Genomic DNA, 14,035 nt, shown 5'->3' with positions numbered 1-14,035 from the left:
AGGGATAATCCACAGTGATGTCACAGTACAGGGATAATACACACAGTGATGTCACAGTACAGAGATAATACACACAGTGATGTCACAGTACAGAGATAATACACACAGTGATGTCACAGTACAGGGATAATACACAGTGATGTCACAGTACAGAGATAATACACACAGTGATGTCACAGTACAGGGAGGGATAATATACACAGTGATGTCATAGTACAGGGATAATACACAGTGACGTCACAGTACAGGGATAATACACAGTGATGTCACAGTACAGGGATAATACACACAGTGATGTCACAGTACAGGGATAATACACACAGTGATGTCACAGTACAGGGATAATACACACAGTGATGTCACAGTACAGGGATAATATACACAGTGATGTCACAGTACAGGGATAATATACACAGTGATGTCACAGTACAGGGATAATACACAGTGATGTCACAGTACAGGGATAATACACAGTGATGTCACAGTACAGGGATAATACACACAGTGATGTCACAGTACAGAGATAATACACACAGTGATGTCACAGTACAGAGATAATACACACAGTGATGTCACAGTACAGGGATAATACACAGTGATGTCACAGTACAGAGATAATACACACAGTGATGTCACAGTACAGGGAGGGATAATATACACAGTGATGTCATAGTACAGGGATAATACACAGTGACGTCACAGTACAGGGATAATACACAGTGATGTCACAGTACAGGGATAATACACAGTGATGTGACAGTACAGAGATAATACACACAGTGATGTCACAGTACAGGAATAATACACAGTGATGTCACAGTACAGGAATAATACACAGTGGTGTCACAGTACAGGAATAATACACAGTGATGTCACAGTACAGGAATAATACACAGTGATGTCACAGTACAGGGATAATATACAGAGTGATGTCACAGTACAGGAATAATACACAGTGATGTCACAGTACAGGAATAATACACAGTGGTGTCACAGTACAGGAATAATACACAGTGATGTCACAGTACAGGAATAATACACAGCGATGTCACAGTACAGGAATAATACACAGTGATGTCACAGTACAGGGATAATATACAGAGTGATGTCACAGTACAGGGATAATACACAGTGATGTCACAGTACAGGGATAATACACACAGTGATGTCACAGTACAGGGATAATATACACAGTGATGTCACAGTACAGGGATAATACACAGTGATGTCGCAGTACAGGGATAATACACAGTGATGTCACAGTACAGGGATAATACACACAGTGATGTCACAGTACAGAAATAATACACACAGTGATGTCACAGTACAGGGATAATACACAGTGATGTCACAGTACAGGCATAATACACAGTGATGTCACAGTACAGGGATAATACACAGTGATGTCACAGTACAGGGATAATATACACAGTGATGTCACAGTACAGGGATAATACACAGTGATGTCACAGTACAGGGATAATACACACAGTGATGTCACAGTACAGAAATAATACACACAGTGATGTCACAGTACAGAGATAATACACACAGTGATGTCACAGTACAGGGATAATACACAGTGATGTCACAGTACAGAGATAATACACACAGCGATGTCACAGTACAGAGATAATACACACAGTGATGTCACAGTACAGGGAGGGATGTCACGGTGCCGGCTGGCAGGTAGTGGATCCTCTGTGCCAGAGAGGGATTGGCGTGGACCGTGCTAGTGGACCGGTTCTAAGCCACTACTGGTTTTCACCAGAGCCCGCCGCAAAGCGGGATGGTCTTGCTGCGGCGGTAGTGACCAGGTCGTATCCACTAGCAACGGCTCACCTCTCTGGCTGCTGAAGATAGGCGCGGTACAAGGGAGTAGGCAAAAGCAAGGTCGGACGTAGCAGAAGGTCGGGGCAGGCAGCAAGGATCGTAGTCAGGGGCAACGGCAGAAGGTCTGGAAACACAGGCAAGGAACACACAAGGAACGCTTTCACTGGCACTAAGGCAACAAGATCCGGCAAGGGAGTGCAGGGGAAGTGAGGTGATATAGGGAAGTGCACAGGTGAACACACTAATTGGAACCACTGCGCCAATCAGCGGCGCAGTGGCCCTTTAAATCGCAGAGACCCGGCGCGCGCGCGCCCTAGGGAGCGGGGCCGCGCGCGCCGGGACAGAACAGACGGAGAGCGAGTCAGGTAGGGGAGCCGGGGTGCGCATCGCGAGCGGGCGCTACCCGCATCGCGAATCGCATCCCGGCTGGCAGCGGAATCGCAGCGCCCCGGGTCAGAGGACGTGACCGGAGCGCTGCCGCGGGGAGAGTGAAGCGAGCGCTCCGGGGAGGAGCGGGGACCCGGAGCGCTCGGCGTAACAGTACCCCCCCCCCTTGGGTCTCCCCCTCTTCTTGGAGCCTGAGAACCTGAGGAGCAGACTTTTGTCTAGGATGTTGTCCTCAGGTTCCCAGGATCTCTCTTCAGGACCACAACCCTCCCAGTCCACTAAAAAAAAATTTTTTCCTCTGACCTTTTTGGCAGCTAAAATTTCTTTGACCGAGAAGATGTCCGAGGAGCCGGAAACAGGAGTGGGAGGAACAGATTTGGGAGAAAAACGGTTGAGGATGAGTGGTTTGAGAAGAGAGACGTGAAAGGCATTAGGGATACGAAGAGAGGGAGGAAGAAGAAGTTTATAAGAGACAGGATTAATTTGACACAAAATTTTGAAAGGACCAAGATAGCGTGGTCCCAACTTGTAGCTAGGGACACGGAAGCGGACATATTTAGCGGAGAGCCATACCTTGTCTCCAGGGGAAAAAACGGGGGGAGCTCTTCTTTTCTTATCCGCGAACTTCTTCATGCGTGATGAAGCCTGTAAGAGAGAATTTTGGGTCTCTCTCCATATGATGGAAAGGTCACGAGAAATTTCATCCACAGCGGGCAGACCAGAGGGCAAGGGAGTAGGGAGGGGGGGAAGAGGGTGACGGCCGTACACCACGAAAAATGGGGATTTGGAGGAAGACTCAGAGACCCTGAAGTTATACGAGAATTCGGCACATGGGAGGAGATCTGCCCAGTCATCCTGGCGGGAGGAAACAAAATGTCGCAAATAATCACCCAAGATCTGGTTAATCCTTTCTACTTGTCCATTGGACTGGGGATGATATGCAGAAGAAAAATGTAATTTAATCTTGAGTTGTTTACAGAGAGCCCTCCAGAATTTAGACACGAATTGGACGCCTCTATCCGAGACAATCTGCGTAGGCAACCCGTGAAGACGAAAAATGTGTACAAAAAATTGTTTAGCCAACTGAGGCGCAGAAGGAAGACCAGGAAGAGGGATGAAATGTGCCATTTTGGAGAATCGATCAACGACCACCCAAATAACAGTGTTGCCACGGGAAGGGGGTAAATCAGTAATAAAATCCATACCAATCAGAGACCAAGGCTGTTCGGGGACAGGCAGAGGATGAAGAAAACCAGCGGGCTTCTGGCGAGGAGTCTTATCCCGGGCACAGATAGTGCAGGCTCGCACAAAGTCCACAACATCAGTCTCTAGAGTCGGCCACCAATAGAAGCGAGAGATGAGTTGCACAGATTTCTTGATACCCGCATGACCTGCGAGATGGGAGGAGTGACCCCATTTGAGGATTCCGAGGCGTTGGCGAGGAGAAACAAAGGTCTTTCCTGGAGGAGTCTGCCTGATGGAGGCAGGAGAAGTGGAGATCAGGCAGTCAGGTGGAATGATGTGTTGCGGAGAGAGTTCAACTTCTGAGGCATCCGAGGAACGAGAGAGAGCATCGGCCCTAATGTTCTTATCGGCAGGACGAAAGTGAATCTCAAAATTAAATCGGGCAAAGAACAGAGACCACCGGGCCTGGCGAGGATTCAGCCGTTGGGCAGACTGGAGGTAGGAGAGGTTCTTGTGGTCGGTGTAGATAATAACAGGAGAACTTGATCCCTCCAGCAGATGCCTCCATTCCTCAAGTGCTAATTTAATGGCTAGAAGCTCTCGATCCCCGATGGAGTAGTTCCTCTCCGCTGGAGAGAAGGTCCTAGAGAAAAAACCACAAGTGACAGCATGCCCGGAAGAATTTTTTTGTAGAAGAACAGCTCCAGCTCCCACTGAGGAGGCATCAACCTCCAATAGGAAGGGTTTGGAAGGGTCAGGTCTGGAGAGGACGGGAGCCGAAGAAAAGGCAGACTTGAGTCGTTTAAAGGCGTCTTCTGCTTGAGGAGGCCAGGACTTGGGATCAGCATTTTTTTTGGTTAAAGCCACGATAGGAGCCACAATAGTAGAAAAATGTGGAATAAATTGCCTGTAATAATTGGCGAACCCCAAAAAGCGTTGGATAGCACGGAGTCCGGAGGGGCGTGGCCAATCTAAGACGGCAGAGAGTTTGTCTGGATCCATCTGTAGTCCCTGGCCAGAGACCAAATATCCTAGAAAAGGAAGAGATTGGCATTCAAACAGACATTTCTCAATTTTGGCATAGAGTTGGTTGTCACGAAGTCTCTGAAGAACCATACGGACATGCTGGCGGTGTTCTTCTAGATTGGCAGAAAAAATTAGGATATCGTCCAGATATACAACAACACAGGAGTATAACAGATCACGAAAAATTTCATTGACAAAGTCTTGGAAGACGGCAGGGGCGTTGCACAGTCCAAAGGGCATGACCAGATACTCAAAGTGTCCATCTCTGGTGTTAAATGCCGTTTTCCACTCGTCCCCCTCTCTGATGCGAATGAGGTTATAGGCGCCTCTTAAGTCCAATTTAGTGAAGATGTGGGCACCTTGGAGGCGATCAAAGAGTTCAGAGATGAGGGGTAAGGGGTAGCGGTTCTTAACCGTGATTTTATTAAGACCGCGGTAGTCAATGCAAGGACGTAAGGAGCCATCTTTTTTGGACACAAAGAAAAATCCGGCTCCGGCAGGAGAGGAGGATTTACGGATAAAGCCCTTTTTTAGATTCTCCTGGACGTATTCGGACATGGCAAGAGTCTCTGGGGCAGAGAGAGGATAAATTCTGCCCCGGGGTGGAGTAGTGCCCGGGAGGAGGTCGATAGGGCAATCATAAGGCCTGTGAGGAGGTAGAGTCTCAGCTTGTTTTTTGCAGAAAACATCCGCGAAGTCCATATAGGCCTTAGGGAGACCGGTTACTGGAGGAACCACAGAGTTACGGCAAGGGTTACTGGGAACCGGTTTTAGACAGTTCTTGGAACAAGAGGACCCCCAACTCTTGATCTCCCCAGTGGACCAATCCAGGGTAGGGGAATGAAGTTGAAGCCAGGGAAGTCCAAGGAGAATTTCCGAGGTGCAATTGGGGAGGACCAAAAGTTCAATCCTCTCATGATGAGATCCGATGCTCATAAGAAGGGGCTCCGTGCGGAAACGTATGGTACAGTCCAATCTTTCATTATTTACACAATTGATGTAGAGGGGTCTGGCGAGACTGGTCACCGGGATGTTGAACCTGTTGACGAGAGAGGCCAAAATAAAATTTCCTGCAGATCCAGAGTCCAAGAAGGCCACTGTAGAGAAGGAGAAGGCAGAGGCAGACATCCGCACAGGCACAGTAAGACGTGGAGAAGCAGAGTAGACATCAAGGACTGTCTCACTTTTGTGCGGAGTCAACGTACGTCTTTCCAGGCGGGGAGGACGGATAGGACAATCTCTCAGGAAGTGTTCGGTACTAGCACAGTACAGGCAGAGGTTCTCCATACGGCGTCGTGTCCTCTCTTGAGGTGTCAGGCGAGACCGGTCGACCTGCATAGCCTCCACGGCGGGAGGCACAGGAACAGATTGCAGGGGACCAGAGGAGAGAGGAGCCGAGGAGGAGAAACGCCTCGTGCGAACAGAGTCCATATCTTGGCGGAGTTCCTGACGCCTTTCGGAAAAACGCATGTCAATGCGAGTGGCTAGGTGAATAAGTTCATGTAGATTAGCAGGAATTTCTCGTGCGGCCAGAACATCTTTAATGTTGCTGGATAGGCCTTTTTTGAAGGTCGCGCAGAGGGCCTCATTATTCCAGGACAATTCTGAAGCAAGAGTACGGAATTGTACGGCATACTCGCCAACGGAAGAATTACCCTGGACCAGGTTCAACAGGGCAGTCTCAGCAGAAGAGGCTCGGGCAGGTTCCTCAAAGACACTTCGGATTTCCGAGAAGAAGGAGTGTACAGAGGCAGTGACGGGGTCATTGCGGTCCCAGAGCGGTGTGGCCCATGACAGGGCTTTTCCGGACAGAAGGCTGACTACGAAAGCCACCTTAGACCTTTCAGTGGGAAACAGGTCCGACATCATCTCCAGATGCAGGGAACATTGGGAAAGAAAGCCACGGCAAAACTTAGAGTCCCCATCAAATTTATCCGGCAAGGATAAGCGTATCCCAGGAGCGGCCACTCGCTGCGGAGGAGGTGCAGGAGCTGGCGGAGGAGATGACTGCTGAAGCTGTGGTAGTAACTGTTGTAGCATAACGGTCAGTTGAGACAGCTGTTGGCCTTGTTGCGCTATCTGTTGTGACTGCTGGGCGACCACCGTGGTGAGGTCAGCGACAACTGGCAGAGGAACTTCAGCGGGATCCATGGCCGGATCTACTGTCACGGTGCCGGCTGGCAGGTAGTGGATCCTCTGTGCCAGAGAGGGATTGGCGTGGACCGTGCTAGTGGACCGGTTCTAAGCCACTACTGGTTTTCACCAGAGCCCGCCGCAAAGCGGGATGGTCTTGCTGCGGCGGTAGTGACCAGGTCGTATCCACTAGCAACGGCTCACCTCTCTGGCTGCTGAAGATAGGCGCGGTACAAGGGAGTAGGCAAAAGCAAGGTCGGACGTAGCAGAAGGTCGGGGCAGGCAGCAAGGATCGTAGTCAGGGGCAACGGCAGAAGGTCTGGAAACACAGGCAAGGAACACACAAGGAACGCTTTCACTGGCACTAAGGCAACAAGATCCGGCAAGGGAGTGCAGGGGAAGTGAGGTGATATAGGGAAGTGCACAGGTGAACACACTAATTGGAACCACTGCGCCAATCAGCGGCGCAGTGGCCCTTTAAATCGCAGAGACCCGGCGCGCGCGCGCCCTAGGGAGAGGGGCCGCGCGCGCCGGGACAGAACAGACGGAGAGCGAGTCAGGTAGGGGAGCCGGGGTGCGCATCGCGAGCGGGCGCTACCCGCATCGCGAATCGCATCCCGGCTGGCAGCGGAATCGCAGCGCCCCGGGTCAGAGGACGTGACCGGAGCGCTGCCGCGGGGAGAGTGAAGCGAGCGCTCCGGGGAGGAGCGGGGACCCGGAGCGCTCGGCGTAACAAGGGATAATACAGAAATAATAGGGATACAGGGATAATATACAGGGATAATATACACAGTGATGTCACAGTACAGGGATAATACACAGTGATGTCACAGTACAGGGATAATACACACAGTGATGTCACAGTACAGAAATAATACACACAGTGATGTCACAGTACAGAGATAATACACACAGTGATGTCACAGTACAGGGATAATACACAGTGATGTCACAGTACAGAGATAATACACACAGCGATGTCACAGTACAGAGATAATATACACAGTGATGTCATAGTACAGGGATAATACACAGTGACGTCACAGTACAGGGATAATACACAGTGATGTCACAGTACAGGAATAATACACAGTGATGTCACAGTACAGGAATAATACACAGTGATGTCACAGTACAGGGATAATATACAGAGTGATGTCACAGTACAGGGATAATATACAGAGTGATGTCACAGTACAGGGATAATACACAGTGATGTCACAGTACAGGGATAATACACACAGTGATGTCACAGTACAGGGATAATATACACAGTGATGTCACAGTACAGGGATAATACACAGTGATGTTGCAGTACAGGGATAATACACAGTGTACTGTGACATCACTGTGTATATTATCCCTGTACTGTGACATCACTGTGTATATTATGTATACACAGTGACGTCACAGTACAGGGATAATACACAGTGATATCACAGTACAGAGATAATACACACAGTGATGTCACAGTACAGGAATAATACACAGTGATGTCACAGTACAGGAATAATACACAGTGATGTCACAGTACAGGAATAATACACAGTGATGTCACAGTACAGGAATAATACACAGTGATTTCACAGTACAGGGATAATATACAGAGTGATGTCACAGGACAGGGATAATACACAGTGATGTCACAGTACAGAGATAATACACAGTGATGTCACAGTACAGGGATAATACACAGTGATGTCACAGTACAGGGATAATACACACAGTGATGTCACAGTACAGGGATAATATACAGAGTGATGTCACAGTACAGGAATAATATACAGAGTGATGTCACAGTGCAGGAATAATACACAGTGATGTCACATTACAGGGATAATACACACAGTGATGTCACAGTACAGGGACAATACACAGTGATGTCACAGTACAGAGATAATACACAGTGATGTCACAGTACAGGGATAATACACAGTGATGTCACAGTTACATAGTTAGTATGGTTGAAAAAAGACATACGTCCATCAAGTCCAACCAGGGAAAACAGTACAGGGATAATACACACAGTGATGGCACAGTACAGAGATAATACACAGTGACGTCACAGTACAGGGATAATACACAGTGATGGCACAGTACAGAGTTAATACACAGTGATGTCACATTACAGGGATAATACACAGAGTGATGGCACAGTACAGAGATAATACACAGTGATGTCACAGTACAGGGATAATACACACAGTGATGTCACAGTACAGGGATAATACACAGTGATGTCACAGTACAGGGATAATACACACAGTGATGTCACAGTACAGGGATAATACACAGAGTGATGGCACAGTACAGAGATAATACACAGTGACGTCACAGTACAGGGATAATACACAGTGATGGCACAGTACAGAGTTAATACACAGTGATGTCACATTACAGGGATAATACACAGAGTGATGGCACAGTACAGAGATAATACACAGTGATGTCACAGTACAGGGATAATACACGGTGATGTCACAGTATAACCATCTCACAGCCGGACCACCATGTAATTTCAGCATAAAATAGAGCAGGGCCTCATGTTCAAGTTTCACCTAAGGCCTCAAAAAGTCTAGAGCCGCCTCTGAACGGCCCTACCATGGGACCCGGTGGGACCATAAGTCCCAGGTGGCACTTTTCAGGGGCGGCATTTTGCTGCCCCCTTTTTTTTTGTGCCTAGTAGGTTCATGGTAGGGTTGGCGCCGCCGCTGCTCACTGTTCTAAAGCAGCTGCGGGGTATAATAGCGCATTGGGCACTTTAGACAGTGAATCTGCCTCCGGCCGACCGGGGTCTGATGAGGGACGTCGCACAAGCAGACCCGCTCAGGAGGACGTCAGTGACGTCACTTGTCAGGCCGCTGTCGGAGAGGAGAAGCGCTGTGCAGGGCAGGTAAGTGTGTCTCTGTGTGTGTCTGTGTCTGTCTGTGTGTTTGGGGGGCTATGGCTACCTAATGTGAGGAATCTATGCTACCTAATGTGGGGAAACTATGTTACCTAATGTGGGGAATCTGTGCTACCTAATGTGGGGAAACTATGCTACCTAATGTGGGGAAAGTATGCTACCTAATGTGGGGAAGCTATGCTACCTAATGTGGGGAAACTATGTTACCTAATGTGGGGAAGCTATGCTACCTAATGTGGGGAAACTATGTTACCTAATGTGGGGAAACTATGTTACCTGATGTGGGGAACCTGTGCTACCTAATGTAGGGAATCTATGCTACCTAATGTGGGGAAACTAGGCTACCTAATGTGAGGAAACTATGCTACCTAATGTGGGGAATCTATGCTACCTAATGTTGGGAATCTATGCTACCTAATGTGGGGGGCTTGAATGAGCTGCGGCATATGGGAGGCCTTAATAAATAATTAGAAACTTATACAGCAAGTGACATATGGGGGTCCACCTGAGTAAGTGACACATGGAGGGGGGGGGGTGCTGAACAATTGATGTTTTGGGGGGGGGGGGGGCACAGGCACATTCTTTGCACAAGGGCCCTCTGTGGGCTCTGTGTCCGCCCCTGGGAAGAGAATAAGGGGTAAAGTGGAACATAGAACAAATGCAGTTATTTTTTTCTTAATTTTTTTTTAATGAAGTAAACGAGATAAAGGTAAGCAATGACTTTTCCTCAGTCTGAAGCGCGGTCCTCATCGGCAGGCAGCAGTGAGGAGGAGGAGGATGACGGAGGTTCTGATTCCATCTCTGCTTCTTTTTCGTCCCTCTCTATATATAGGGCCGTGGCCATGAAGAAGGCCCCTCCGATGACTGCCATTATGGTGCAGGTCATGAGGGCATACTCCAGGCTGCGGTATTTCAGAAGAGGGGATTTGGCATATCCTCGTTCGTAGGTGTCAGATATCAGGCCGATGAGGTACGGGCTGCCGGCGTCACCTAGGAGGTGATAGATTGTCATCTGCACGGCCAGGGCTGAAGATCTCCTCCACGGAGTTACTACTTTTAGTATAATGTCAGATATGAGGGTGAAATTTACTGACAGAAGCGTCTCTCCGATGAAGATGAAGATGTTGGTGGCAACGAGGCTGATGTTGCCAAAAGTCAATGCCAACAGAAGAAAAGGGGCGGAGAGCATCATTGCGCATCCACACACAAGCGGGTCCGCCCGTGGGTTGGATTTGCGATATCTTTTACTTATCTCCGTCCCTGCTACAACTCCCAGAATGCCGGAAACTACTGTAACCACACCAAATATTAGGATGTCGTGATAGTCACACGGTTCAGCACGGCAAGGGTCCTTCTCTTGTAGGAGTGTTCGTGCGTGGGTCAGGTATGACGGACCCCATACACCTATGGCTCCCACTATGAAGGATACAGCCGTCGATCCCATGGTGGTTAACATGAAGCTTCGATTTTTAAAAAGTTTTTTCAGATCTGTCGCCCATTTGGCAAACTTCTGGGATTTGTTGTTCTTCTTCCCGTTTGTAGTCGTTCTTGGAAGCTCCTTTGTGACCAAAATCATCAAAGCCACAGCTATGAGGCCCAGGCCAGGGGTGACCCGAAACGCCCAGTGCCAATCGCCCCTTGCTGCATCAGTCACTTTGGGCCCGATGATGTATCCTAGTCCGCAGCCTACAGGTATGACGGAGTAAAACACGTTCAGCATGCGGGTCCGCTGGTCACTTGTAAAAAGGTCTGCAATGATGGAGGGGGCGATGGTGCAGAAAGTCGCCTCTCCGGCTCCAACCAGTCCACTCGTCAGCAGGAAGAGCAGGAAGTACCCGTCAGGGATGAATGACAGGGTAAGTGTCATGCTCAGCCAAACGATGACTCCTGCGCAAACAGTATATTTCTTATTACAGTGGTCGCCCAAATATCCGGCAATTGGTGCGACCAGCACGTAGCTTCCAATGAACAATGTATTCAATAAGCCGGACAGACTAGCATTGGTGTCATATGCTTTCTGTATATAAGGCAGCACCCCCGCCACGCTGGAGCGATTTGCATAGATGAGCAAATTAACAAAGGCGAGGATCACTACGGTGATGATGGAACGTGCGGTGGACATCACGCTTAGAGATGGCAGGTTCTGCCTCTCAGGGATATCGCCCTTTTCTACATCCATATCACTATGGTCCTCCATTGCTTCTTCCTCCTCCTTCAGCAATGGGTCTTGTGGAGAGGCCATGGTCACAGGTCAGAGCCTGAAAACACTAGAGAGAGAGAGATAAGTGAACACATTAGACAACATGTCATCATTCCTGTCATTATACAATAGATCCTTCATACAGAGCAGAAATGTCCAGCACAGAACCACAAGATAACACTAAGACCATTGCAGCCTCAGAAGAAGACGCTTCTCTATAAGTGTTTTATATGGAGACGTCTTCCCTGAGGTTACCAATGTCTGATAACCCTGAACCTGTCCGGTCCTAGTAATATCTGATAACCCTGAACCTGTCCGGTCCTAGTAATATCTGATAACCCTGAACCTGTCCGGTCCTAGTAATATCTGATAACCCTGAACCTGTCCGGTCCTAGTAATATCTGATAACCCTGAACCTGTCCGGTCCTAGTAATATCTGATAACCCTGAACCTGTCCGGTCCTAGTAATATCTGACAACCCTGATTCCGTCCGGTCCTAGTAATATCTGATAACCCTGAACCTGTCCGGTCCTAGTAATATCTGATAACCCTGAACCTGTCCGGTCCTAGTAATATCTGATAAACCTGAACCTCTCCGGTCATAGTAATATCTGATAACCCTGAATCTGTCCCAGTAATGGCGGATTATAAGGGCTTGGCTGTATGGTCACTGGGCCATGTGAACTTCATACTGTAGATACAATTGGGCTATCCCGCTATATACATTTACTAATAATGAACCTACCCCACCTCATTGGGATCTATCCGTACCCTATATGAATTTCTGCCACTAGTTGATTTGAAAATTTTCCCTTTCGGAGTACCAGGAGTATTTCTATTGTTAGTACACACAGAATTCTATTATATACAATTATATTTCTGCCCTAATCTTTCTGTCATTCTTTTACTACACCACCAAATCTTTCTCATAGACTTATATCTTTTAGAACTTCATAAATTAGGACTCTTTTTCTTGGGGGCTTTTTTGGGCATAATTGCATTTTAGCAGTTTTGCAAGAAAAAGCTCTGGTCATGATACTATCTGTGCGTTATATTATGTTTAATGCCTAAGCCAAGTATTGTCACAATGCTATGAGAAATATAACTTTTGTTATTTCTTTTGGAAATTAATTTCTTTTTTTTTTGTGTGTGTGTATGTATGAATAGAAGAGGCTGAGACTTACCTTGTGGTTCTCTCTTCAGACAAGGAACGGTCAAAATCTTGAATTCTCTATCGCAAATAGAAACTCTCTAACAAACACTTTGCACCACAGGTTGTGAATGCAAAACACACTGAAGAGACTGCAGCCGGTGCTTACCTCCTTGTACAGCTTATGGTGACATCATCACAAGCATGTGTGACATCACAGGGTTCTAAACCATCTTCAGGTATGTGTATATCTGTATAGTAAATGTGAGTAGCCATATTAGTCCAGTGATGCAGATTGTAATACCTTTTTTATTGGACTAACAGAATTGTGTAGAGACAAACTTTTGGGATTCCTCCCTGATAATTTATAAAGTCCTTTGATCATTAGACCTTGACTATTGGACTTGATAAAGGGAGGAATCCTGAAAGCTTGTCTCTACAAAATTCTGTTAGTCCAATAAAAAAGGTATTACAAGAGACTGCAACATATTTTTTGATTTGTGTGTGTGTATATATATATATATATATATATATATATATATATATATGTATATATAGTTCCAAGCGTGAGTAGGTGCCTCCAGCTAGGGTCCGTGTCCAGGATTCTGCATACGTAGTTCCAAGGAAAATGCTGTGGCACTCAAGGTATGGTGAAAAAATGAAAACTATTTATTCATCCCAAATGTGCAAAGAGCCACGTTTCAATGGTCTCACACCATCATTATCAAACCACTTGATAATGATGGTGTGAGACCATTGAAACGTTGCTCTTTGCACATTTGGGATGAATAAATAGTTTTCATTTTTTCACCATACCTTGAGTGCCACAGCATTTTCCTTGGAACTACGTATGAAGGATCCTGGACCCGGATCCTAGCTGGAGGCACCTACTCACGCTTTAGGAGTGCTGCTTTCTTCTTTGACATATATATATATATATATATATATATATATATATATATATATATATATATATATATATGACAGCAAAGAAGATAGTCCGGCACAGAACTGTAGTATGCAGGTAAAAACTCAGAATTTTCTTTCAGCAGGACGCAGTACACAGAAGCCTGTGTACAGGCTTCTGTGTACTGCGTCCTGCTGAAATAAAATTCTGAGTTTTTACCTGCATACTACAGTTCTGTGCCGGACTATCTTCTTTGCTGTCAATTGTGTGAGCCGGAGGCGGAACCGGCGTGTCCGCAGCACGAACTCA

The 14,035-nt window shown here is 47.2% G+C and overlaps 1 protein-coding gene across 1 annotated transcript; it reads right to left on the bottom strand.

Annotated features, from left to right (window-relative positions):
• Positions 1-10,195: 10,195 nt before the first annotated feature.
• Positions 10,196-12,940, bottom strand: LOC130293979 (protein spinster homolog 1-like). Its single transcript, XM_056543322.1, has 2 exons — positions 12,854-12,940; positions 10,196-11,736 (listed from the first exon to the last, which is right to left on the bottom strand). Exon 2 carries the CDS (start codon positions 11,709-11,711, stop codon positions 10,197-10,199), a length of 1,515 nt encoding a protein of 504 aa, XP_056399297.1. The 5' UTR covers positions 11,712-11,736; positions 12,854-12,940; the 3' UTR covers position 10,196.
• Positions 12,941-14,035: the final 1,095 nt, after the last annotated feature.

The sequence above is a fragment of the Hyla sarda genome, chromosome 10 (assembly GCF_029499605.1).
Source record: "Hyla sarda isolate aHylSar1 chromosome 10, aHylSar1.hap1, whole genome shotgun sequence".
NCBI lineage: Eukaryota > Metazoa > Chordata > Amphibia > Anura > Hylidae > Hyla > Hyla sarda.
This window is presented reverse-complemented; position numbering and strand designations above follow the sequence as displayed.